General features: G+C 43.4%; 1 protein-coding gene across 1 annotated transcript in view; it reads right to left on the reverse strand.

Moving 5' to 3' along the window:
- Nucleotides 1-25,265, reverse strand: part of MTMR2 (myotubularin related protein 2) — a 37,992-nt gene extending 12,727 nt beyond the window's left edge. The window contains exons 1-9 of the mRNA XM_032219959.1: nucleotides 25,166-25,265; nucleotides 17,622-17,697; nucleotides 14,284-14,378; nucleotides 10,748-10,858; nucleotides 9,608-9,709; nucleotides 6,492-6,575; nucleotides 5,499-5,648; nucleotides 4,468-4,656; nucleotides 429-614 (exon numbers count right to left, since the gene is read on the reverse strand). Coding sequence (XP_032075850.1) covers nucleotides 429-614; nucleotides 4,468-4,656; nucleotides 5,499-5,648; nucleotides 6,492-6,575; nucleotides 9,608-9,709; nucleotides 10,748-10,858; nucleotides 14,284-14,378; nucleotides 17,622-17,667 — 963 coding nt within the window. The 5' untranslated portion in view covers nucleotides 17,668-17,697; nucleotides 25,166-25,265. The remainder of the gene's footprint in view (nucleotides 1-428; nucleotides 615-4,467; nucleotides 4,657-5,498; nucleotides 5,649-6,491; nucleotides 6,576-9,607; nucleotides 9,710-10,747; nucleotides 10,859-14,283; nucleotides 14,379-17,621; nucleotides 17,698-25,165) is intronic.
- Between the last annotated feature and the right edge of the window lie 1,974 nt (nucleotides 25,266-27,239).

Genomic DNA, 27,239 nt, shown 5'->3' on the forward strand with positions numbered 1-27,239 from the left:
GACGCTTCTCCAGCACCATAGTTCAAAGGCCTCCATTCTTTGGCGCTCAACCTCCAAGTTTAAATGTCCATGGAGATTCTAAGTCATCCAAAGGGTGTCCCAAAGGTGCTTCCCCCCACCCCACCCCCAAGAGGCAACTAGGCTTTCTAGCTGAAACTCAAGTTGCCTCTTGGGGAAAAAAAACACCTTTGGGACAAGGGAAAGTTTCCAATGGGAAAATTCTCTATCACTGCAGCCCACAAGCATGAAATGCAGACTCTGCTCCTGGATAGTAGAATATATTTACCACTAGGAACGGCTGCTATGGATCCATGCTGATGACACACAATCACAATGCATTTTATTTATTTTATGGCGTTTCTAGGGCACCCATTCCCAATGGTCCCTGCAGCCTAATACAGACAGACACAGTATACCCATCAACTGACCTTGATGTGCTCCAGCCAATGAGTGGATTCCAAATTTGACAGCCAGTGTGTCTCTTCTATGTTAGGATATATAATCTCTTTCAGTTTCCTCAGTGATTCTCTCATGACGTGGATATTGTGGATGTCCAGGAAAACCAATTCCGCATTCTGATAAGCATCCTCGCTTTCATAGCCTCCTCCTTTAGCCTGCAAAGACAGTGAATATGCGGCTGTTTGGGGCTCGGCTAAGACAGGGGTACCAAACTCAAGGCCTTAGTGGCTGGATCTGGCCCATGGGGCTGTCCTGGAACTAGGGAAGGACTGGCCCGCATTCCCTCTGCTAGCGAAAACAGAGTTCAGGAGGACCAACTGTGTTAGAATATTCATGACTGGCAGAGACATGGGAACAAGGTCAGCCAATGAGAACTATTTGGTGACTGAGAGCCATGCTAGACAGCTCGGAGCCTGGCCGTGGCTTAGACTTAGCTTAACTGCCCTATATAGAGTCGGTTCTCTTTGTCTGTAAAGCTGCCCCTGAAGAGTGTTCGAAGATTGCAGTTGGTCCAGAATGCAGCCGCGCGAGCGATATTGCGTGTACCTAGATCAGGAGTGGGTTTCTCGCCCCGTTCCAACCGGTTCGGTTGGAACGGGGCCGGTGGCGTCCTCGTGCACGCGTGCGGTGCACGCTAGCGTACTAGTGTCTGTGCGATGCTCCAGCTGCTCCTGGAGAATCGCGCAGACTTGTCAAAACCGGGTAAGGAGCGCGGGCGGGCCCTTCGCCGTTCCCGGAAGTTACTTACTTCCGGGTTCGCCGACCAACCGATTTACAGGGACTGCCGTGAACCGGTTGAAACTCACCCCTGACTTAGATACACCCATGTTACACCTATCCTCCACGAGCTGCACTGGCTCCCCATTGGTCTCCGGACGCGCTTCAAGGTGCTAGTCGTTACTTTTAAAGCCCTACATGGTTTAGGACCTGGCTACCTGAGAGACCGCCTCCTGCCATTTACCTCCCAATGACCAATAAGATCACACAGATTGGGCCTCTTCTGGGTGCTGTTGGCCGGTCAATGTCTGTCGACGGCCCCCCGGGGCAGGGCCTTCTCTGTAGCTGCTCCGGCCCTATGGAACGATCTTCCTGTAGAGATCCGGACCCTCACTACTCTTCCGGCCTTCCGTAAAGCTGCTAAGATCTGGTTGTTCCGGCAGGCCTGGGGCTGTTGATTAGTATCCAGCCCCACTCTAACAGTATGCATGGTGTGAAATTTTATCCATTGTATTCTTATTTTTAATTTTTTTAATATATGTTTTTTGTCTTGCCTGTAAGCCGCCCAGAGTCCCAAAGGAGTGGGCGGCATACAAATGTCAATAAATTCAAATTCAATTCAATTCAGTCTGCTGCTCTGAGAAATAACCTAGCAGTCTATCTGGGCTCGTCTGCTGATATGAAACAAACTGCTTGGGTTTGCCTGTGACTCTCCTGCCTTGTGTTTACTTGGAAGAACCACCTGTTGGTATTGTACATTTATTCATCTATTCTTATGCATATAGAGAAGTTAATGAATCCAGCTGAACCAGTTATCTGTCTGTGCTTTCTGGATTTGATTTTTCTGCAACGAACTCTGACAAATCGCGACTCTCTCAAGCTCTTTTTCTCCTGGCAGAGTGTTGCAGAAGGCTGTTGCAGGCAAAAAACGGAGCTCGGGAGCCTGTTTTCGCTGGCAGAGTACTTGGCTATCACAGACGCCCCCGACTTGAGTGATGTCGAACAGGCCCACCCCACTGGCCCCCCGAGGTCAAACACAACCCTCATGCGGCCCTCAATGACACCCCTGAGCAGTTTCAGAACTGCAAACTCTACATCACTGGCTGCACAGCCACACGCCGCCCCCTGCCACAGTTGCGAAGACTGAAACAAGAGCCTATTCTTTGAGTCCTGTCTAGTTGAAAGGGTTACTTCAAGTTGGGAAGAAGCAGTGTAGAGATAGTCCTCGACTTACAACCATTCATTTAGTGGCCATTTGAAGCTACAACAGCACTGAAGAGTGACTTATGCTTTTCACACTTACGGCTGTTGCAGCATCCCATGGTCACAAGATCAAAATTCGGATGTTTGGCAACCAGCATGTATTTAAGTTAGTTGCAGTGTCATTGGGTCATGTGATTACCTTTTGACGACCTTCTGACAAGCAAAGTCAATGGAGGAAGCCAGATCCATTTAAGAACCATGCATGAAAGAACCCTGCTGTGTATGGATATTCTCAGACATCCAGGTCATTAGGGGAAACAAAACAACCATTGCATAAATGCATGGCACAACATAGGAGAACAAACCTATCAGGACTAGATTCAGCAGCCCATCTGCATTTAAAAGACAAAGGCCCCTCTTTGGAAGACAGCAAAGTCCACATTTTGGAGAGAGAGGAACCGCTGGTTTGAAAGAGGGATCAAAGAGGCCATCTATGTGGACTGGACTACTGCAGTGCGCTCTACATGGGGCAGCCCTTGAAGAGCATTCGGAGACTTCAGCTTGTCCAGAATGCAGCCGCGCGAGCAATTGTGGGTGCACCCCGGTACACCCACATCACACCTATCCTCCGCGAGCTGCACTGGCTGCCTATTGGTCTTCGGATACGCTTCAAGGTGCTAGTCGTTACTTATAAAGCCCTTCATGGTATTGGACCTGGGTATTTGAGAGACCGCCTGCTGCCAATTACCTCCACCAGACCGATTAGATCTCACAGACTAGGCTTCCTCCGAATTCCATCTACCGGCCAATGCTGATTGACTACCACCCGGAGGAGGGCCTTCTCTGTGGCTGCTCCGGCCCTCTGGAACGAGCTCCCCGTGGAGATTCGGACCCTCACCATCCTTCAGGCTTTCCACAAAGCCCTTAAAACCTGGCTGTTCTGACAGGCCTGGGGCTGACGAGTTCCCATCCCCACTCAAATTGTGTGCTTGTTGATTGTTTTTAAATTGTTGTAGTTGTTTGTCCGTTGTTTTCCTCCTGTTTGTATCCCCCCCCCTTACTTTGGTTTGTGAGCCGCCCTGAGTCCCTCTGGGAATAGGGCGGCATAGAAATGCAATAAATCAAATCAAATCAAATCTATGTCAAAATTGGACAGCCCCCTCTCTCAAATAGAGGAGGATACAACATCATCTATGTCCAGACTACACAAGGCTCCTCACCCATTTGTACCACTCAGGTGAACTTGATGACACAGATAAACCCCCAGGTGACCTTAACAACTGGCAAGAAGGATGCAAATGACCAGCTGTCTGAAAGGAATATACATCCTTCCATTTCCCTACCATCCTGTCAGAGCCGAAGAAGCTTCTTGGATGAGAAGCGAAACGCCTTCAAAGAAATAGCAATAGCAGTAGCAATAGCAGTTAGACTTATATACCACTTCATAGATTCATCTCATTTTGGGTGCTTAGCAACTGGCTCACATTTACAACAGGTTACAGCATCCCAGTCAGGTGTGACATTTTTGCCAGTTTCAGGTTTTAAAAAGACCTTATTCTGGATTTGTTTAATAAACCAGAGGTGATATTCAATAGCAATAGCAATAGCAGGTAGACTTATATACCACTTCATAGGGCTTTCAGCCCTCTCTAAGCGGTTTACAGAGTCAGCATATCGCCCCCACAGTCTGGGTCCTCATTTCACCCACCTCGGAAGGATGGAAGGCTGAGTCAACCTTGAGCCGGTGAGATTAGAACCGCCGAACTGCAGATAACAGTCAGCTGAAGTGGCCTGCAGTACTGCACCCTAACCACTGCACCACCTCGGCTCTTGCCAGAAAAACCAGAAAGTCCAGTTGCCTCTTGAAAAAGCACCTTTGGGACAACACTGCTACTAATTTAACAATTGCAGTGATTCACTTGACAAGGGTGGCAAGAAAAGTCATAAAGCGGAGCAAAATTTACTTAGCAAATATCTCACTTAGTGACAGAAACGTTGGCCTCAACTGTGGTTGTTAAGTCAAGGACTTATCAGCACTAGAAACTGCTAGGGCTGAAATGCGTGTTGCAAAAGGTATGACCGCCCAACCTTGTTGGCGACTGCGTTGACACTTGGCCTGGCATCAAAGATGAGTATTTTGTGGGACTGGGCATTGGAATCCATGATTGCCTGAAGATACTTTTCATCTTCTTTGCTCCTCTTGCCACTGACGCCAACCATTGGCTGGCTGCAGCGAGTGATGGTGGCTTGGCTCTCTGGATGAATCCATGATAGAACCTGGTAGAATACAAGAAAGGGAGGAGGGGAAACCAAGAGTGGATCAAGAAGATAACTGAATATCCTTGCTTCTCTCTGTGGAGAGAAGAGGAGATAAAAATGTAATAAACCCTAGTTAACTATAATAATAATAAAGATATGTTAGAGAGAGGAAATGTTAGATGTCCTACTAATTGACTTTTTTTTTCTTAGAATATGTTATAAAGATATGGCAGATTGACTGGAACTGGGGGAAGGGAAAAAAATGCCAGCAGGTGGCTGTGTTTTTGAAATCTTAACTAAATGAAAATTGTGGTGTGGTGTGATAGTAAAATATATAAATTTTTAACATATACATTTTAAACTGAATGGAATATATGTGATTGTGGACAGAACGCACGAAATGTACTTGTGACCAATGGATATACGTTTTCTACAAGATGTAATGAAAGATGATGCTTTTCTTTTTGTGTTTTTTTCTGTAACAAAACTAATATATATATATATATATATATATATATATATATATATATATATATATATATATATATATATATATATATATATATATATATATATATATATATATAATATATATATAAGATAACTGAATATCCTGGCTCTGCATTTAACTATTCTGCATCAAATCTCAGCAACTGCAGTCCGAAGCATTCCTGCTGCTAGGATGGATGATGTCCATAAATTGTAAAAGGATTCTTACCGATCTTCACACACACACACACACACACACACACACACACACACACACACACACAGAAAACCCCAAAATCCACTTGGTGAAGGATGCAGCCCAACCCATTGGGAGACACCAGAAGAAGACATCCCGCTAGTGCCAGACTTACAGGTATACGGCCCCTTGACCGGAACGCAGCCACTTTCTTCAACTCCTCATCTGGAATATTGGCTGGAACTACCAGAAGGGCAGGGTAGGTATCACAAAGCTCGTATTGTTCATTGAGGCTAGTCATTCTCCAACTTTCATTAGGAATGCCCTTTATAGGAAAGAGAAGCTGTTCAGGAGATGTTAATAGGGGAAGGGAAGGGAGCAATGAGAGGAGAAGGGAGAGATGAGAGGAGAAAGGGGAGAAGGGAGGAGAGAAGAGGGGAGAAGGGAGAGGAGAAGGGAGGGGAGGAGAGAAATGAGAGGGGAGGAGAGAAGAAGTGAGAGGAGAGAGGAGAAGGGAGGGGAAGAGAGAAATGAGAGGAGAGAGAAGGGAGGGGAGAAGGGAGAGGAAGGGGGAAATGAGAGGAGAGAGGAGAAGGGAGAGGAGGGGAGAGGAGAACCTCTCTCTGGATACCAATCTCTAAAAATCAGATATTTACAGAACGTGGACAAAACAAATCCATTTCACTGTCCACTTCACAGAGCAGATTTGTCTTTCTACCAGTTTTATTTCCCAGATTTTTAATAAGCAACAGCGGGGCATGGGGATCACCTTGTGCTTATAAAGACAGCAGATTGCTTTGTAAATATACAAGATGGCCTTTTATTTCATTTTTTTTTGATCCACAAAAATGTTTCACGTCCTCTGCAGTGCTAGTCATTCTGCAAACGCAGCATTATTGCTGCAGTTTTTTCCTGGATAACCACGTGATATGCTAGGATTTAGATTAATCTGGCCCAGACACACTTATTACGTGGGAATCGTTTTCATTTGATTACCCCACTAGACCAACGTTTCCCAACCTTAGCTGCTTTAAGATGTGTGAACTTCAACTCCCAGAATTATCAAGCCCTGCATTAGAAGTTCTTCCAGCCAGTAAGTTTGTAATAAGATAAATTTGGCTGATTTTCAGCAAAACCTGAAAATCAGAGGCGGAAGAGTGAGACTCACCTGTCTTCTGTACTCCAAAATCGGATCATAAACGTTCCAGCCATTTTCGGGGAAAACTTCTTTATACTCAAATGCGAACAGAGGCTTAAAAAAATGGAAAGATTCTTTAGCAATGCATGTTTCATTTTTATATGTAATTCCAAATAACTACTGTGTTTTCCTGAAAATAAGACAGGGTCTTATTTTCTTTTGAACCCCTCGAAATAAGCACTTGGCTTTATTTTCGGGGAGGTCTTATCATTTTTGAGGTGCAGGAAGCGGCGAGTGTGGTCACCCCACGGCTTGCGACTGTGTTGCAATATTTTTGGAGAGGGCTTATTTTCAGGGGAGGGCTTATTTTAGCACATGTGCTCAAAAGCCCGATTGGGCTTATTATCCAAGGAGGTTTTATTTTCAGGGAAACAGGGTATTCCCATGAAGCATTTTTTGTTTGTGTACCTTAATAAAAGCACAAAAGAAAGGCAGAGAGCCCCAGAATGTACATCTGTTATAGTAAGCAGATCAATATATGTTTCTCCACATTCCTTTATTTTCTGATCTATGAAAGTGCCAAGAAACTGGTAGGGAAGAAATAAACGGTTCTTAAGATGAAACTTAATAAGAACTGTTTTTCAAAGCAGCATTATAGGACTGCATTTTGCTTTCTTAGAGTTGCACAGGATTGCCAGTCTCTGTAAGTGATGGTCTCCAGATGGTGTTTTGTTTGTTTAGAGGGACATGGAACTTAATGCTAATTGTGGGATCTATAACTAGGGAACAATCAACTGTTCCCATTTAGATTAGTGCGCAGTGATGAATAAGGCACAGCCCCTCCCAAAGTTTTAATGCATGCCATGGCACATAAATCTTCACTGTCCACTTTCTCTTTTGCTTCATCAGGAGGAGGATTCGGCAAAGAATATTCTTGACCATAAAAACTCACAAATTAAAGAGTATCACAGGTCCCAACCAGAAGTGCTATTCAGCCGGTTCACTCGAACCGATAGTGAAAATCGCAGGTTGGCCCGCCCTGACTTTATGCTGCCCTATTTAGGCACGTTTTCAAGTCAAAGTGAATGCATGGAAGGCTGATTTTCAGCCTCTGCACAATCCAATTTTCGGCCTCTGTACATCCTGTTTTTTGCCTCTACGAAGAAGGCTGAAAACGGGACACACGGAGGCTGAAAACGGGACACGCAGAGGCCAAAAACGAGCCACGTAGAGGCCAAAAACGGGGCATGTGGAGGCCAAAAACGGGGTGTGTGGAGGCTGAAAACAGGGCATATGGGATTAAAAATGGGGTGCGCAGAGGCTAAAAAAGGGCCGTGTGGAGGCCAAAAATGGGGCACGCAGAGGCCAAAAATGGGGCTTGTGGAGGCTGAAAACAGGGCACATGGATCAAAAATGGGGTGCGCAATGGCCAAAAACGGGGCACGCTAAGGCCAAAAACAGGAGTGCATCTTATGGTCGGGTGCGTCTTATGGAGCAAAAAATACGGTATGTGGAGAAATTTTGAACTCTCTTTAACTCCTGTTTGATTTGCACTTTCAAGGGGTACACTGAAGCTATATCACTGATGAGGTTTCTTGGATGAGAACATTTTCTTCAAGGGAAAAAACAGTCCAGTTGCCTTTTGAAAAAGCACCCTTGAGATATTGTTCTTATAGTAGTAGTGCACACCCAACCTTGACTGATCTTAAAAAGACAAGCAGAATCAAATTTGTATTTTGACCGGAGATCAGTAGGAAATCTTAGAGCTGTAGGCTAGAAAGGGAAGTTGCAAAAAACATCCTGGAAGAAGATAGTGGCAAAACTTCAGTATTGTTGCCCGAGAACACCTCATCGATATTTCCCTCAGGTCACCAAGGAGTTGAACTCAACCCAAAGGTTTCTTTACCCTTTCAGACTGTTTTTAAAAGAAAGGAATGTTTGGCACACATATCCCACCCACCCCCCATCAATTAGGGGAAAAGTGACTAATCCCAGGATTTATGGGGAAATAAAAAATATTTGAACATTCTGATACATCCCTGAGTCTCCCTCTTTTGCAACATGAAAGGATTACAGCCTTGCTTTTAGACTGGCTTCAAGAAGCCAATAACCCCCACCAAGATCAACATACCTTCACTTTCCTGCATTTTTATCTTATAATCAGGGGTGGCCTGCTGGGGGTTTGCAGGGGTTCGGGAGAAGCGCTAGTTAAGATTCTGTGCAGTTCAGGGAATCCCCAAATCCCACTCCTGGCTGGCCCTGCTCACCGCACCCCTCCCAGGAGTTCCCACCTGGCCCATTATGGATGCAGGTTAAGTGGAGGGCGTGCACGGAGGCTCGGAGACGGTGAAAAACAGGCCTACTGGAAGTTTGAGAAGGCCAGAAATGGGCCCGTTTCTGGCCTCCAGAGAGCTTCTAGAGCCTGGGGAGGCCGTTTTCGCCTTCCTAGAGGCTCGAGGGAAATCTCCGGAGCCCGGGGAAGGCAATAAATACATACACACACCGCCGTGGAACAGGAGGCTGACTAGACCATGCCCAATATGTAACCAGGCAGAGAACTAAATAAAACTAAATTTGCTAAAAAAAAAATTGAAGCCCACCCCTGCTTATAATCACGGTGTACAGGTAGTCCTCAACATACAGTTGTTCATTCAGTAACCATTTGAAGTTACAATGGCACTGAAAAAGGTGACTTATGACTGTTTTTCACACCTACAATTGTTGCAGTATTCTCATGGTCATGTGATTAAAATTTGGACACATGGCAACTGGCATGCATTTATTATAATTGCAGAATCCCGGGATCATGTGATCACCTTCTGTGAACTCCTGACAATGAGGAAACCAGATTCACATTAAAAAAAACTCCGTTACTAACTTAGAGCTCCAGTGATTCGCTTAACTACCGTGGAAAGAAAGGTAAAACGGGGAAAACCCACTTAACAATTGCACTGATGACGTTACCTAGTTAGGGTAATGAAACATCTGCAAGAAAACAAGCAAGCTCAGAGAGCCCCAAGGACCCCTCCCTTAACAACTGTATTACTTAGCAATGGAAATTTGGGCTCCATTGGGGTTGTAATTCGAGGACTACCTGGATGCCTTGGAAAAAAAAACGTTTGTCAGATTTAGCAACAAATACTCACCAAGTGATTGGACATTGGAAATGCATACTTTGTCAAGTTCTCAAATATGGCTCTTCTCGTGCGACCTTCAGGCCTATGAGCGAACCGAAGATTCCGGATATCCTACAAAATGTAGGGAAAAAATGAGATTGTACCAGAAGCCCATTAGCCCCCCCCATACTAATTCATTTGCTGAGAAATTACTTTATCAATTGTTGCCAAATTCCTCCTATGTCATATTGTGGAGAGGAGGAAAATTATTTTGTAAGAGGTAAAAACCACAAGTCACTATGAACGGTGATTTTTAATCTGGTGTCCGTGAAGTACCATATTTTTTGGAGTATAAGACGCACCTTTCCCCCCCAAAAAAACAGGGTGAAAATCTAGATCCGTTTTATACACTGAATACACCATTTTTGGCCTCCCGAAACCCCGCCCCCTTCACAAAAATGAATGTGCAGAGTCTGAGAGGCCTACAAAGTGCTCCTGGGGGCTGGGGAGGCAAAAACAAGCGAAAAATGGGCCCTTTTTTTGCTCATTTTTGCCCCTCCTCCGGAGCACTCTACAAGCCTCCTAAAGGCTATCCATGCCCTTTTTTTTGGCAAAAAAGGGGCCGTTTTTGCAAAAAATGGGCCATTATTTGCTCTCAAGCTCTCAGCATGCCCCGTTTTTCACAAAAAATGAGGCGTGCAGAAAGTTTGGGAGGTCTGCAGAGTGCAAAAACTTTTTTACCTCTTCAAAATCTTGGTGCGAATTATACTCTGAAAAATACGGTAGTTTTCAAGGAAGCCACAAACTTGGATGGGAAAAATGACATGACTTTTATTCCCCACTAATCTCTAATTTAAATTTAGCTTTTCATTCAATCATGAATATAGGCGAGAGTGGTCTCCAGACTCAAAAAATGTTTAACTTCAATGAACCTCATCTAAAATTATTATACCTTAAAACATAAAACCAGAGTAGTCTACTCTTCAACTCGACAGGAGGTTGGATTAAATGATCTTCAGAGTCATTTACAACCCTTACATTTTATGATTATATGAATTTTCTGACAACATGCTTTACTGAAGGTCCATTAAGAATGTTATAAGCTATACCCATTACATGCTATATGGATCGTGAACTCAGTATCTTCTAATTCTTGATAAACCAGTTTACCTTGCACACAATTTCTAGGCCATATGAATTTTCACCACGACTGGAAGCTCCTCCAATTTTCTCTACTCTGTTAATCACTCCAAGAGGACCATCTAGAACAAAGGGAGGGTTCTGGAAAAAAATGGAAATTTATTAATAAAGCATCCAAACTACTGAATTGTTCTTAGACAGAGCTAACAGAGCTAAGGATTTGATTTTTTGATACATAGCTATGCAATAAACTCACGAACACATTCAGAAAGCTGAGGATACCGTTAAGATTAATGCATTAGATCAGGAGTATCAAACTCAATTTCATTGAGGGTTGTATTTGACTTCCAAGAGGGCGTGGGGCGTGGCCAGGATGGGCGTGGCCTGCTCACCATCACTCGTGTTGGGGTGTCTGTGGCAGCCTGAGCGCCCTGCCAGAGAAAATGGGCTCCCGAGCTCCGTTTTCAGCTGTGACAGTCTCCTGCAACCCTCTGCCAGTGAAAATGGAGCTCCATTTTCGCTGGCAGAGGCACTGCGGGCTAGTCCTTCTCTGTTTTCAGAGTGGCCCCCTGGGCCAGATCTAAGCACTCTGTTTGATACGCCTGCATTAGTTACTATATATATCCTTATTATATATAGCGTATTACACATTGAATCTATTTTCATTTTGCCACCAAAACAAGCTCTCTGTGAAATATGGTGGTCTGAGAGAGAAAAACTGGCCAAAATCACTCAGAAAATTTCCACAACTAAGAGTGGATAAAATTGGATCTCCCCAAGCTTAATCCAACACCTAAATGACTATTCAGCACAAAATATATTTCCCTTTGTTACATGTCAACACATGACCATTGTCCAGTGGTTGGATTCAGCCAGTCCGCACCTATTCGAGAGAACCGGTTGTTAACTTTCTAAGCAGTTTGGAGAACCAGTTGTTGGAAGAAGTTTCCTTTTCTTCTTTCCCACTTTACAGGGCTAATCCTGTAAGGGAGGCAGGAAGGAAACATTCTGGTGTTGTTTCTAGCCTAATCTTTATTGCACTGCTTACTGAAACTGCCTCTCCGGTTAACCCTTACTATATTGTAACAGCTAAGGCGAAGCGCCCATCGACATGAGTGATGTTGAGTTGGCCGCGCCCACCAAGTCATGTGACCACTGAGCCACGCCTACCCAGCTGGTCATTAGAGCAGAGAACCGGTTGTTAAATTATTTGAATCCCACCCACTGCCATTGTCTATAAAAATACAAGCTATGAGAAAATGTAAACTTTAAAGTGGCTTCTTGTTCTATGCATGGTATGGAAATGTGAATATTACAGCTTTGCTTTGCTCCTTCTTATGGCAATCATAAATTTTGCCACTACTGTGCAAGAAATAACAGACTTGCTCTCTGGAGACTGAATCTAAAGTGCTTTATAGTCCTAATGAATATTTGAAGTTGATGAATATCCGTAAAAGTCCTGATTCATTTAGCCTACATTTATCTACGCTGCTGGCAATGTTGCTCCAGTGTTTTCACAGGTGAGTTTTTCTCTCCCTCCTTTTCATTATGTAGTTGTAAATGCTGACACATTATATTGTTTCAGAAGAATAATATTTATGCAATATCAATTAAAAATCATTGGCATTCTATTATTTAGCTAACTTAGGGCAGTGTTTCTTAAAGTATGGTCCTGGGATCCCCAAGGCTCTCGCTGCAGTCCTCAAAATCAAAATTATTTGCCAACCTAGCTTGAAAAATAACCCAATATTAAAATCCCATCAAACGACCAGGATAAAAGGTAGAGGCAAAGAGATTCCCAAAGTGCTTTTCTCAAAAGGCAACTGGACTTTCTTGGTTTTTTCCTTCCTCACGTTGTGGCCTGCTGGCGGCCAACAAAGTTAGCAGCAAAGTCAGACAGTGAGGAGGTTGGGGAGGAACATGGGCCAGTCCTGGAGGCTGACGAAAGCTCAGACGACGGCTCTGCATCGGAGGCAGAGAGGGAGCTAGACAGCAGTGAGGCAGAGGAACAGCTGGAGCCTGTTCTCAGTGTGTGCATGTGCAGAGCTGCCAGAAGACAAGAACAACTAAGAAAGTGGGGTTGTCTTGGGAGTAAAGTCACACTTTGGAGGTGATTGGACTCTCCCATAGGAAACAAAATGGGGAGTGGGCTTTTTCAGGAAACAATTCTTTCCTTTGGTCGTTTCAAGAGTGGAAAGTTCTGTTTGTGACTATAAGAGACTCTGTGCCAAATTTTGCCTTGTCCTGCGTTTGGAAACTAGTTATCTGGCAGCTCTTCAAGCGAGATAAGGTTCGTGTTGATAAATATTCCTCTGACAGACTGTTTGCAAAGCCTTGCTGACTGTGAATGAAAGGAGTTTACAGTCCTGTAAATAAAAGAGGTTTTGCGGGACCCAGACTCTGCTTCATGCTTTTTAAGGAAGCCTGGGTCAGAACACTTCAGTTCTGAAGAAGCTTCTTGGATGAGAAGCAAAATGTTTTCAAAGAAAAAAAATCAAGAAAGTCTGATTGCTTTTTGGAAAAAGCATCTTTGGGACAGCCATAAATCCAGATACTGAAAATCTCCATAGACACGTAGAGACAGAGAATGCATTGATTTTAATTTTTAATATGGTAAATATTGATAAATATAACCCATACAAACAAAAGCTCTTGATAATTTTTAAAAATAGAAAGGGATTCAGTGTTTCTCAACCTTGGTAATTTGAAGATGGGTGGATTACTAGTCCCAGAATTTCCTAGCCAGAATAGCTGGCTGGGGAATTCTGGGATTTGAAGTCCACCAATTTTTAAGTTACCAAGGTTGAGAAACATTGAGTTATAGTATTGGAAATAAAGAGGAAGAAATATTCTATCAAGATTAATTAAAATATAGAATGTTGATAATACAAGCATTAAATTGCTTGACTTTTTCATCCAAAATTCAGTATAGTGTGTGTATGTGTGTGTGTGTGTTCCAGCATAACTCTGGAACAGGTCAAGCAATTTCAACCAAACTTGGTACACAGATGACTTACTCTCTAGAAACAAATACTGTGGGGAAAAGGCACCCCTAACACCCTTTGGGGGGGGGGAAGTGTTCTGTTAAGATACAGCCTGTTGTGCCTTAAAATGGCTTCTACTGTAAAGCACAGTGGAGTTGCCATGATAATGGTTCAGTGCTCCACAAGGGGGCTCCCACTGATAAGGGAGAAAACCCAACATTAGAAATTATGTTTGGTCCGGACATTTTCAACAAAATCAGGGCTTTTCCTATTTAATACAGGATTAGGACATATAAATACCTGGGCAACGCCAGGTTATCAGCTAGTGTTAGATAAAAAGAAATGCTGCATCTAAGTATTTGTTGTGTTATAAAAATTTCAGTTCTGATTATTTCATGTTGAAGGCTATATTGTGTAATCGCTTAATATATAAGCATGTGAGATTTTTCAACTCGACTTCGAAAGGCAGAAGATTCCATCATGGCTCACAAAGTACATATTGATCTGTGCCCTCCCTTCAAATAGAGTATCCATCAAAAACAAGAAAAAAGTTTTTTTAAAAAGCAATTTATTAAGCCTTACCCTTTCCATGCTTTTAAAATACAGTCTGTAATTTGTAACTGTCAAAGTTCCTCGAATACCTCCGGTAAACGGGCAGATATGAGTAACATCTTTTGCTAGGAAAGAAATTAGAAGTATTATAAATATTTCCACAGGGAATCATTGCCGTAAGGTTTAAAATATCTCCTCCCCCCCCTCCTGTTTTTTTTAAGGTGAAAGAGTAATTCTGGATTTATGCCTTCTGGAGAAGGAAACAAAAAGAATTCCTTCTCACTACTTCTGCAGTCTTGTACATGGAGAAATATGTGGGAGAAGGACAAAGGATTTCAAACTTTGTGGCAGGAACAAATAAATATGGCCTGACATGATTATTTTATGGACAGATTTGAGAATGAGAGAGACACACAGTTTGACATTATTTCCCCTGGAATCTCTGACAAAATGCTTAACCTTTAAACTTTCCCGCAAAGTTATTTTAATGAGCCCCATGCGCAGCTAGAAGCTGGATTCATATAAACAAAGACTTGAAGCCAAGTATTTCTAGCAGGAATTCGTCTGACACACACCGGCCCAGTTACCCCGTTTCATTTGTTTTGCCAGTTTTCTAGTTCTAGCCTATCAATCCTACACTCCTTAGGTCAAGACCAGAGGTGGTATTCAGCAGGTTCTGACCAGTTCTGGAGAACCGATAGCGGAAATTTTGAGTAGTTCAGAGAACTGGTAAATACCACTGAATGCACTGGAAGGGGGACTTTGCAGTATCCTTCCCCTGGAGTAGGGAGGGAATGGGGATTTTACAGTATCCTTCTCCTGGAGAGGGGAGGGAATGGGGATTTTGCAGTATCCTTCTCCTGGAGAAGGTTTGAAGGTTTGAAGGTTTATTAAAATTTATAGGCCGCCCTTTTCCCTGAGGGGACTCAGGGCGGCTTACATAGGATCAGGGGAGGGAAATACAAACAGTGACGTAGACAAACATAGAGTAAAATAATGTGCAGCATTCATTCATCATTCGGGAGGGGCGATTATCTTTGTCCCCAGGCCTGACGGGCTAGCCAGGTCTTAAGGGCTATGCGGAAGGCCTGGACGGTGGTGAGAGTACGAATCTCCACGGGGAGCTCGTTCCAAAGGGTCGGAGCTACTACAGAAAAGGCTCTCCTCCTTGTAGTTGCCAGCCGGCACTGGCTGGTGGATGGAATTCGGAGGAGGCCCAATCTGTGAGATCTAATTGGTCGCAGGGAGGTAATTGGCAGAAGGCGGTCTCTCAAGTACGCAGATCCACTACCATGAAGGGCTTTGTGGGTGACTAGTAGCACCTTGAAGCGCACCCGGAGATCGACAGGTAGCCAGCGCAGCTCGCGGAGGATAGGTGTTATGTGGGTGAACCGAGGTGCACCCACGATCACTCGCGCGGCCGCATTCTGGACTAGCTGAAGTCGCCGGATGCTCTTCAAGGGCAGCCCCATGTAGAGCACATTGCAGTATTCCAGCCTAGAGGTCACAAGGGCCCGAGTGACTGTTGTGAGAGCCTCCCGATTCAGGTAGGGTCGCAACTGGCGCACCAGGCGAACCTGGGCAAATGCCCCCCTGGTCACAGCCGTCAGGTGGTGATCAAAGGATAGCTGTGGGTCCAGGAGGACTCCCAAGTTGCGAACCCTCTCTGAGGGGTGTAAAATTTGACCCCCCAGCCTGAGTGATGGAATATTGGTCGAATTGTTGGGAGGGAAACACAACAGCCACTCAGTCTTTTCCGGGTTGAGTACAAGCTTGTTAGCCCTCATCCAGTCCATAACGGCTTCAAGGCCTCGGCTCATCACGTCCGCCGCTTCATTGAGTTGGCACGGGGCGGACAGATACAACTGGGTATCGTCCGCATATTGATGGTATCTTATCCCGTGCCTGCGAATGATCTCTCCCAGCGGTTTCATGTAGATGTTAAATAGTAGGGGGGATAAGACCGAACCCTGAGGCACCCCATATTTTAGGGGCCTAGGGGTCGATCTCTGCCCCCCCACTAACACCGACTGCGACCTGTCCGAGAGGTAGGAGGAGAACCACCGCAGCACGGTGCCTCCCACTCCCACCTCCCGCAGTCGTCGCAGAAGGATACCATGGTCGATGGTATCGAAAGCCGCTGAGAGGTCAAGGAGAACCAGGATGGAGGAATGTCCTCCATCTCTGGCTCTCCAAAGATCATCGGTCAATGCGACCAAAGCGGTTTCTGTGCTGTAACTGGGTCTGAAGCCTGACTGGAAGGGGTCGAGAGGGGAGGGAATGGGGATTTTGCAGTATCCTTCTCCTGGAGTAGGGAGGGAATGGGGATTTTGCAGTATCCTTCTCCTGGAGTAGGGAGGGAATGGGGATTTTGCAGTATCCTTGCCCTGGAGTAGGGAGGGAATGGAGTTTTTGCAGTATCCTTCCCCTGGAGAGGAGTGGGAATGGGAATTTTACAGTATCCTTCTCCTGGAGTGGGGAAGGAATGGGGATTTTACAGTATCCTTCTCCTGGAATGGGGAGGGAATGGAGATTTTACAGTATGCTTCTCCTGGAGTAGGAAGGGAATGGAGATTTTACAATATCCTTCTCCTGAAGTAGGGAGGGAATGGGGATTTTACAGTATCCTTCTCCTGGAGTAGGAAGGGAATGGAGTTTTTACAGTATCCTTGCCCTGGAGTAGGGAGGGAATGGAGTTTTTGCAGTATCCTTCCCCTGGAGTAGGGAGGGAATGTGGATTTTACATTATCCTTCCCTTGGAGAGGAGTGGGAATGGGGATTTTGTAGTAACCTTCCCCTGGAGTGGGGAGGGAATGGGGATTTTGCAGTATCCTTCCCCTGCCAGGCCCATCAAGCCATGCCCACCAAGTCACACCACACCCACAGAACCACTAGTAAAAATTTACTTGCACTACTTGCACTTACTTTTTATACAGGCACACTTATACAGGTAGTCCTCCACTTACAACAGTTCACTTACTGACCATTCAAAGTTACAGCAGCACTAAAAAGAGTGACTTGTGACAATTTTTCACACTTAATGACCGTTGCAGCATCCTTTGGCAACTGGCAGGTACTTATGAGGGTTGCCGTCTCCCGGGGTCAGGTGATCACCTTTTGCGACCTTCTGACAAGCAAAGTCAATGGGAAACCCGATTCACATAACATCCATGTTGCTAGCTTAATGACTGCAATGATTCACTTAACAACTATAGCCAGGAAGCCTGTACAATGGGGCAAAACTCACTTAACAACTGTCTTGCTTAGCAATGGAAATTTGGGGCTCAATTGTGGTCGTTTGTTGAGGACTACTTTCCACGGCTCTTGCAATTTACTTTGGTGAGGAAAATGCAAATAGGTGCACTTACCCATGTCCTTAATAGTTTCTCCTGGTAGTAAAGGGGGCTCTTCCATTTCGGCTAATTTATTAGATTCTCTGAGTATCTAAAACAGAAACACAACATCAGGTGCACTCAGCTTCAATCCTTAAAAGTTCAAGAGTCTGAAACTTTCTCGACCAATCTGTAAAGAATAACCTAAGCCCAACCAACAATGCCTGGCACTAAAATGTGTCTCTTGCACTCAGCTTCAACCGACCTGATTCGCAGCTTCTAGGAAAATCTACAAGGGGGTCTCCCATTTTGTTTTTCTGAGGTAAGGCCCAAATGATGAAATTACTTGTCTTCTTCACCAAACCTTTTGTGTACATTATGTATACTGTGGAGAATGTAAGTAGCCCAGATCAACTGGTTAAAAAAAAGATCGAATGAACGAATGAAATAAAATCCTATATTATATTTGGATACTGCAATTAATCAATTAACTATATTTTTAAATAAATCTTAAATAAAACTTCCTTACAGAAGTAAGGAAAGGCTTCATGAGGAGGATCAGACAACTGTTGGCAACAGAAAAAAAGAGAAAAAAATTTGGATACTCTTGAGGTTTTTTTTTTTTTTTTTTTGGAGTTTTGGTGATTCCCCCCCCCCAACATGGTTTGTTTAACCATAGTTTGCTGAATAAGCTATGATAGTCCAGTTTGGGCAACACAGTAAGCCATACAACACATTTTATGAAGCAAAATTCCTAGGTTTTATACAATATAGTACAATAGGCTGGAATCAAATACAGGTTGCCCTTGACTTATGAAAACATTTATTTAGCCCCGTTGAAAGTTATGGTGGCACTGAAAAAAATGACTTTTGATTGGTTCTCATCCTTGCGACCATCACAACATCCCCGTGGTAATGTAATCAAAATTAAGATACTTGGCAACTGGTGGGTATTTATGATGGCTGCAGCATCCTGGGGTAGGTGATCGCCATTTGCAACTTTCCCAGCCAGTTTTGGACATAGAGAAATCTGGATTCACTTAACAACTCTGGGATCCACTTAACAACTCCAGTGATTTGCTTAAGAACTGCGGCAACAAAAGGTCATAAAATTGACGCAACTTACTTAACAACCGCCTTGCTTAGCAACATAAATTCTGCTCCCAATTGTGATCGTAAATTGAGGACTATGTGTAGAGCAGTGGTTCCCAAATTTGGCAACTTTAAGACTTGTGGACTTCAACTCTCAGAATTCTCCAGCCAGCTCTGCTGGCTGGAGAATTCTGGAAGTTGAAGTCCACAAGTCTTAAAGTTGCCAAGTTTGGGAACCACTGGTGTAGAGGATATGATGTTTTGGTAAGTATGTTGAGTGCGATCACCTTGCTCTTTGTGTAAGAACAGCATGTAGAGATATAAAATAAAGATTTGCTAGACAGCATCAATTGTCCAGTAATTCTCATGAACCAACTTTGTATCATCTTTCCCCTTGCTATTTCCAATTTGCTCAACTTCTCCTTTGGACAAAAAAATCACCTTCAGGAATCAGCTTAATTTAAAAAAAAAACTTTTCTTCTTTTTTAAATTCAACTCATAATTTGCACTCACTCCACTTTACCAGTTAGAAAAATGCATCACATCAAGAAGAGAGACTGTCAAAAGTTAATAAACGATAGAGTTTTAAAGAGGTTAAGAGATGATGGATAATTAATAAAATGGAAAAATATATAGGCAAAAATATATACACAAAATAGTAGTATATTCACTAATAGACAGTATGTACTTACTACAACCCGAATAAGTTAAGATTAGTAGGTGGGAATTTAGAATTAGGCAATGTAATTGTATTAATAATATTAATAATGTATTAAAAAGTATATTGTGAATTTAAAATAGTAAGGACTAGAAATTATGGGGATTTTGAGACACAGTCCTGGGATTGATTAAATATTGTTAATATTTGGCATTATTAGTAATACTACACATTTGGAATATTGAAATTATGGTGGAATAATGAGTAATTCTTAAAATATTTAATAATAGTATTCAGTAGTGATAATAAATACAGGGTGCATAGAAATATTATTCATGTTTAAATGAATTAATGGGAAAATGATAAAGGATTATGAAAAGAGACTAATATTGTTGAAGTTGGAAGCTTAGAATTATGCATATTTATTTGTATTACTATTGTTTAAAAAAGACTTGCACCCAGTCAATGCACTGTGCATAAAATATGTAAGTTTATACTGAAAAAAAGAAAAAAAAAATGCAACAAGAAAAAAAGAAGAGAAAAAGAAGAGAGACCGAATTTCTGGTACAGTGAAGTAGACGTTACTGTGTTTAATTCCTACAAATTAGCAAGACCATTGAGAAAAATCATTGCAAACTTTACTCTTTCAACATTTTTTTCTTTTTTTTAAAAAAAAAGACTTCAGCTGCAATCTGGGAACACTTGCTGATTATTTAGTGACGATTGTTTTTACAGATGAATCTATGAGGGTTAATGAATTAGGGTTACATTAAATTAGGGGTGAGTAGTTATCCCTTGCATCTCTGAAAAATCCAAGTGAGGAACCCCAAGACAAACTGCAGGCTTTCGGCAAAAGTTAGATTTGTCGTGTGATGATAGAAGAACACAATCCCTTGCCCACACTCACTTTGCAAAAGGAAGACTGAGAATTGTAGCTAAGTCACAATAAGAATGAACACAGCAGCCTCAAAGAGGAAATAATGGATCCCTCCTCAGAAGGTCACTCCAAGGCCACCAGCTTGTACTCTTCAAATCGGGTTCTTCTCAAATGACAACCAAAGATAATTGCAGGAGAGCATTCTTGCTCCAAGATGGGCACCTATGCAAATACTCAAGGACCTTGACTAATTCTGAGATAACTTTTTTTTCTATGCCTGCCTTTTGAAATACCAACCCATTCTAGACACTTCTATTTTCCTTGTCTCAGAGACAAAAGATTGAGCGAGGCTGGCTTTCCCCCGATCTAATGTGCGCTAAATTTAAATTTTTCCCTGATCTAATTTGCACTAAATCAATAGACTGTAACCTGGTCTTTGACAAGTCTATGACGAGAGAGAGCTATAAAAAGAAGACAGAGGAAGGACAAAACTAAAAGAGGATCTTGCTAAATAAGCTAAATTCTTTTGCATCGGGAGGCAATTGGTGAAGAGCGAGGAGGGGGAAAAGGAACCGGAGGGTTTATGAGCTTCGATGTCTTTTTAAAATAAAATAAAATAAAGGGAAAAGAAGGCTGGGTGTATGAAATCTGCTTGCCAGTTTCAGGGGTGCTGATGCAAGTAGAAATTCCTGCATGCCCTTCACGGTTTCAGGGACCATAATATAAAAAAAGAGAGAGAGAGAGAGAGAGAAACTCCTGCAATTTCTGATGCAGGTTTTTGCTGTGCTATTTTTACAACATTTATTTTTTGCAAAAACTCATGCTATCACTTTTCATGCAGTCATTAAAACACATTCAATGTAATTTTTTTTTAAAAAAAAAAAAACCCATACACACACATTCTAAAACCTAGTCAAGGTAAAATGAAAAAGAAAATAACACTATTCTTTAAGTAATCAATGGCCAATATTCTTTAGGTAATCAAGGGACGTGATGGCTCAGTGGCTAAGATGCCGAGCTTGTCGATAAGAAAGGTCGGCAGTTCGGCGGTTCGAATCCCGAGCGCTGCGTAACGGACTGAGCTCCCGTTACTTGTCCCAGCTTCTGCTAACCTAGCAGTTCGAAAGCACACAAAAATGCAAGTAGAAAAATAGGGACCACCTTTGGTGGGAAGATAACAGTGTTCGGTGTGCCTTCGGCGTTTAGTCATGCAGTCCACATGACCATGGAGATGTCTTAGGACAGCGCTGGCTCTTCGGCTTTGAAACGGAGATGAGCACTGCCCCCAAGAGTTGAGAACAACTAGCACATATGAGCGAGGGGAACCTCTACCTTTATCTTTAATCAATGGCCATGTGCAATGTGAGGTGTCATAAGCATGTAGTTGTCCCTGCTTGGGATAAAAGAGCATCTCCTCATCATAAACAAAGTTAAAAATTTAGAATTCAAAAAACCGAGATGGCCACTAGTTGGCAGCAAGTTTGGTCAAAGTTAGATGAACCATGCCAACAAATTGAGGGCAAACCACATTCATCAATCAGCAACTGGACATCAAAAGTTTTTTTTTAATAAAAAAATGAGTTCCCTCAAATGGCCACTTCTTTTTCCTCCCTTTGAATTTGTCACTTGACTACTTACCCTGGAATCAGAGAGAGAACCTGCTCTAATTTTAGAGCAGATCCATGAGATTCTTACTATAAGTAGCAACAACTTCCTAATTGATTTCTGGAACTCTAGAAGGAGCCATTGCTCACAGGTTTCTACCTCTACAAGGTCAGGATCTTCTGAAGAACCCTCAAGAAGCAATATAAAAGTCAACATTTAAAGCCCAGCCTCACCATCACCAAGCCTAGAATTCATGGTCTACTGGTTTCTAGTCCAGCCCTTCAGCCCCTTCTCCAAACTGGCTTTCTTCTACATTAGAATACAGAAAAGTAGGTTTAAGTAGGTAGATGGGTACAAATGGATTTATTTTGTCTTTCTCACTTTGAGCTTTGTTCTACCCAAGTTCATTATTTAGGACCCTTATTGGTTTTGTCTAGAAAAAGCTTTGGAACAAAGCTCAACAAATTGGATTCAGACATTGACATGAAATCTGAACTGTCTTCTCTTGTAGCTTAGTTTTTTTTTTTTTTACCCCAAAGTAATACAGCTGGATGGAAAATTCCAAAGCAACTTATTATAGCATTTTAAGGTGGTAGGTGATAATGTAATCATTTCTATCCCTCTCCCTCTCTCTCCCCCTCTCCCTCCCCTCTGTCCATCTGTCCGTCCATCCACCCACCCACCCACCCACCCACCCATTCATCCATCTGTTGTGGCACACCAGCAGAGCTGGCAGCAGATTCGGACAGTGAGGAGGTTGGGGAGGAACATGGGCCAGTCCTGGAGTCTGGGGAAGGCTCTGATGAGGGCTCTGTGTTGGAGACAGAGAGGGGGCCAGAGCCGTATGCCAGTTATCAGCTGCCTTCAGATCAGACATCAGTGAAGCAGACGAACAGCTGGAGCCTGTTCCCAGTGTACGCATGCGCAGGGTTGTCAGACGAAGGGAACAGCTAAAGAACAGGAGTTGACTTGGGAGTAAGGCCACAGGTGGACAATGAATGGCCTCTCCCAGAGGAAATAAAAGAGGAGCAAAAGGGGAGTGGAGTTTGCAGAAGACAATTAGTTTGCTTAATTGGTTCGTGACTCTCCCAGACTCCTTGTCAAGTTTTGCAGATATCGACCTGGCAGCTCTCCAAGCCAGATAAGGTCTGTGACTGTAAATCCTCCCTTGAAAGACTTTGCTGGATATGAATGACCAGAATTCACAGTAAATTAATAAAAGGAGTTTTTGTTGGGACAAGGAGTTTGCTTCATGCTCTTGGGAAGCCTAGGTCCGAACACCATCCATCCATCCATCCATCCATCCATCCATCATCAATCTACATCTATCTGAAAAAGAGAATGGCAAATTTTACTTATTTGTGGAAATAACTCATACGTAGTCTGAACCACATCAATTGCTAGTTATAAGCAACAGAATAATTTTCAGTTAAGAATATCTTGTATTGTAAAGAAATATTTGTTTCCGCTATAGTAGCTTGCTTGCTTTTACATTTAATCATAGGCCATACAATATAAACGGGTTTTGCATGAAAGCTACATCACATGGTCTCAACATGTAACACACCCAAAGTCCAAAGCTAACAAAAGGATCAGCTGTGAGTTCAACTAATGTGGCATTTGTTTCCTATTCCTAAGTGCCAGGTCAAAACATAACAGGAAGTGTTCATGGAAAAGCAGTTATATTTTCCTCCTGGGCCAAGGAGCACTGAGGATGTGAGCACACATAATAATATCAGTGATAGCATAGGGCAGCATCTGGTGAATTTGGCAAATCTCCCTAAAGACAAGCAGGATTGGACCGTGTTGGTACCTGGGTGGAAAACTACTAGAAAAGTTGCATCCCAGAGGAAAGGCTAAACCAGGGGTAGTCAACCTTTTTATACTTTCCGCCCACTTTTGTATTTCTGGTAGTATTAAAATTTTCTAACCGCCCATCGGTTCCACAGTAATGGTGATTTATAAAGTAGGGAAGTAACTTTATAAAATTTATAAAGCAGAGTTACAGCAAACCCCTACCGCCCACCATGAAAGCTGGAACTCCCACTAGTGGGCGGTAGGGACCAGGTAGACTACCACTGGGCTAAACCATGAATTTGAAAAATAAAATCGTTCCAAGAAAAAAAAAGGCAATGGGAACCCTCCTATAGATTCTAGGATGGACGAATACAGGCTGACCTCAACGTGTATTTGACCATCAAAAAACCCCAAAGTGAAATAGAAACATTCCTCGCACATTAAAAATGCTATTAGAAGAGGACTTTTCTGAATTTAGGTTGAATGAATACCCTTCATTTAGTGTTTACTTTATATGTACACATTTGAGGGGTCCTTGAGGATCTCTAAGATTTCTTTCAGACATTTCATTACTCTAACTAAGTAACATCATCACTGCTAGTAAGGAGTGCTGTTTGCTGTCAGTTTATATTCTAGTGACTTTTGCCTGCCTCTGTGGGTGGGGGGAAGTCTTAAGAGATTCTATGATTGGGCTGTTTACTGATGGCTCTTTGGCAGGTTGTTGAAGGAGTATTGTTTACTTGATTGAAGTTAATCAGATGGCGTTAATCTATGCTGATCTGGGTGATGGGATTACTGGTGGAGAAGTGCTGGAGTCTTTTTCTCTTTTGGGCTGGTTGATAGTATCTTTTGCATAGTCTATAAAGGTAAAGGTTCCCCTCGCACATGCATGCTAGTCGTTCCTGACTCTAGGGGGCAGTGCTCATCTCAGTTTCAAAGCTGAAGAGCCAGCACTGTCTGAAGACGTCTCCGTGGTCATTTGGCTGGCATGACTAAAAGCTGAAGGCACGCGGAACGTTGTTACCTTCCCACCAATGGTGGTTCCTATTTTTCTACTTGCATTTTTTTACATGCTTTCGAACTGCTAGGTTGGCAGAAGCTGGGACAAGTAACGGGAGCCCACTCCATTACGCGGCACTAGGGATTCGTACCGCCCAACTGCTGATCTTTTTGATTGACAAGTGTCTTGGCCACTGAGCCACTTCCCTTCCTGCATGATCTATAGATGTTCTCAATGTCTATGTGTCTACTGATGGCTGAATTTAATTGTACATAGTACACCTTATTCACCCCAGGCCTCTGCTAAGGCATTGGTGGCGCAGTGGTTAAATGCAGCACTGCAGGCTACTGCTAGATCAGCAGGTCAGTGGTTCAAATCTCACCGGCTCAGGGTTGACTCAGCCTTCCATCCTTCTGAGGTGGGTAAAATGAGGACCCAGATTGTTGGGGGCAATATGCTGACTCTCTGTAAACCGCTTAGAGAGGCCTGAAAGGCCTATGAAGCGGTATATAAGTCTACTGCTATTGCTATTGGTCAACTCCAGTACTTACCCTCAAATCAGGAGAAAAGTTTTCGGTAGAAGTGGAGATAGAATCTGACGAAATGACGGAAGCTGATTTGGTGTGCGCTGAGTGATCCGAATGAGATGTAGAAGCACTAGAGGAACAAGGATGAGAAAAAGAAGAAAAATCTAGAAACAACCTTTTGATTTTGTAGAGTTGTGTAGACCAAAAAAAAACAAAAAAAAAAACCTTTATCGGCTTATCTTACAGACCCAGCGTTCACCTTCAAGCTGTCAGCTTTCAGAACAGGGAGAAATTCTCCTTGAAATGACATACACTGGATAGCAATAGCAGTAACATTTAGGCTTATATTCTGCATATCAGAGGTAGTATTCAGCCGGCTCGGACAGGTTCAGGTGAACTGGTAGCTCCCACAATCAGCTGGCACCACCCATCCGCCCCTGTTCTATCCTGTCCTTTATTTCCTGCTTTCTAGCTCATCTCAATCACCCAGCACAGCCGATTCCCCCCCCCCCCCCAGCTGTTTTACTTAGAGTTGCTGACTTGAAAGGTAAGCAGCTGAGTTTCTAAATGCTCCATTTTCAGCGCTGTGCGTGCATATGCAAAACACACATACAAGTTAAATGCATGCTCACCAAATCGGTTGTTAAACTGGCATCAGCCCACCACAGCTGCACATAGAGATTTACAGCACTTTCTGGACAGTTTACAATGTAGAAGCATTATTTGCATATCCCAAAGGTGCTTTTTCAAGAGGCAACTGGACTTTCCATTTTTTTTCTTTGAAGATGTTTCGCTTCTCATCCAAGAAGAGAAACATCTTCAACCCCCCGCCCCCCCAGAAAGTCCAGTTGCATCTTGAAAATGCACCTTTGGGGCAGCCATGGATAATGGAGTCTCCATAGACATTTAGCTATGCACTTTGGGATGAACACTTTTCAAATGGTGTAGGGGTATGAATGGATTTCCAGAAAAATTGCACAGTACAGGAACCATTTGCAGTTCAGTTTGAGATGCGGTCAACACAGAGTTATCCCCATCAGCCTGCACCTGTGCTCAACAGTGAAAGGACACAGGGTGGAAAACATCCTGCAGAAAGCAGAGCTCCAACTTCTCAATGAAAAATCAGAGCTGAAGAAGCTTCTTGGATGAGAAGCGGAACGTCTTCAAAGAAAAACCAAGAAAATCCAGTTGCCTCTTGAAAAAAAGCACCTTTGGGGCAACCACGACCTGGGTGACTGAGAATCTCCATAGACGTCATTTGCACGTTTCCCCCAATAATCTGGGTCCCGGATGCAGTTATGATACTCGTTGGACAAAGAACCTCAACTGAACTATACTATTCAAGCACATTAAATTAATTAGTCTCTTATCAGAACAGCCCAACCTGTGGTGAACTTCTTGTAGCAGTATCAGAATGAATTAGTTGAGGGTCTTTGAGGTCCTGTCTAGATCTATCTAGATCAGGGGTGTCAAACTCGATTTCATTGAGGGCCACATCAGGGTTGACCTTGGAATGCCGGGGTGGGTGGGGCCAGGGTGGGCATGGCCAGCTCGATGTCACTCATGTAGGGGGGCACCTGTGATGGCCAAATGCTAAGACAGGACTTCCATCAGACCCTCCCTCCCTCTCATTACAATCTCCTTCATTCTTCCCTCCCTCCTTCTCTTCTTTTTCCTCCCCACTTCATTCTCTTTCTTTCTTCCTTCCCCTCTTTCCTTATTTTTCCTTCCTTGCTCTCTTCTCATCTGTCCTTCGTTTTCTTTCTTCTTTCCCTTCCTCCTTTCTTGCATGCTCAAACTTCTCCTTTGTTTTGTTTTTAGTTTGTTTTTCTAGCCCTCTGCCAGTGAAAACAGCCCGGGAGGGCCATGCACTCCCCCCCCCTGCCACGTTTTTGGCTGCAGCAGCCTCCTGCAGCCCTTTGACAGTGAAAACGGAGGTCCTCCAGAGCTCCGTTTTTTCTTGGCAGAGGGCTGCAGGAGGCTGTTGTGGCCAAAAATGGGGCCCAGGGGCAGTGCGTGGCCCTCCCAACCTCCGTTTTCGCTAGCAGAGGCACCACGGGCTGGTCCTTTGTTATTTCCAGGGTGGCCCCACAGGCCA

Source organism: Thamnophis elegans, chromosome 6, assembly GCF_009769535.1.
Source record: "Thamnophis elegans isolate rThaEle1 chromosome 6, rThaEle1.pri, whole genome shotgun sequence".
Lineage (NCBI taxonomy): Eukaryota > Metazoa > Chordata > Lepidosauria > Squamata > Colubridae > Thamnophis > Thamnophis elegans.